General features: G+C 61.2%; 1 protein-coding gene across 1 annotated transcript in view; it reads left to right on the forward strand.

Moving 5' to 3' along the window:
* LOC121662245 overlaps positions 1–563 on the forward strand; it is a 2189-nt gene extending 1626 nt beyond the window's left edge. Inside the window, exon 2 of the mRNA XM_042023184.1 lies at positions 317–563. Coding sequence (XP_041879118.1) covers positions 317–319 — 3 coding nt within the window. The 3' untranslated portion in view covers positions 320–563. The remainder of the gene's footprint in view (positions 1–316) is intronic.
* Positions 564–739: the final 176 nt, after the last annotated feature.

The following is a 739-nucleotide window of genomic DNA, read 5'->3' on the forward strand; positions in this document are numbered from 1 at the left end:
TCCCACTCCCATCATCCCCGTTCCCGCTCGGATAATCCCGGTTCCGGTGGCGGATTCCCACTGTGTTAATTCCCATTCCCACTCCCATAATTCCCATTCCCACTCCCATAGTCCCCATTCCCATAATCCCCATCCCCGCTCCCATCATCCCCGTTCCCACTCCCATAATTCCCATTCCCACTCCCATAATTCCCATCCCCACTCCCATAATTCCCATTCCCACTCCCATCATCCCCGTTCCCGCTGGGATAATCCCCGTTCCCGCTGGGATAATCCCGGTTCCGGCGGCGGCGGCTGACTCCGGCTCCTCCGGCAGTGACCTGCTGCAGAACGCGCTGCTGGTGCCGCTCAAGGTGCTCAAGGGCCACGCGCCGACGCTCGACCTCGGCGTCCTCGACGTCGCCTTCCACCCCCAGCAGCCCTGGCTCTTCTCCGCCGGCGCCGACGGCACCGTGCGCCTCTACACCTGACGCTGCTCACCGGGATCCACCGGGATCCAGCGGGATCTGGTGCGGTCGGAATTCCCGCTCACAGGGTTCAATAAAGGCTTTTTCTGGATACAATCCCGGGCTCTTCGTCTCCTGAATTCCCTGATGTGCCCATCCCCATTCCCACATTCCCTGGGTGTCCCCATCCCAATCCCATTCCCGCATCCCCCGGGTGTCCCCATTCCCATGTCCCCCAGTGTCCCCATTCCCACATTCCCAAGTATCCCAATCCCATTCCCACATTCCCACAT

The sequence above is a fragment of the Corvus kubaryi genome, unplaced genomic scaffold (genome assembly GCF_017639235.1).
Source record: "Corvus kubaryi isolate FWS band 111438036 unplaced genomic scaffold, C.kubaryi_AGA036_p1.0 37240, whole genome shotgun sequence".
Taxonomy (NCBI): domain Eukaryota; kingdom Metazoa; phylum Chordata; class Aves; order Passeriformes; family Corvidae; genus Corvus; species Corvus kubaryi.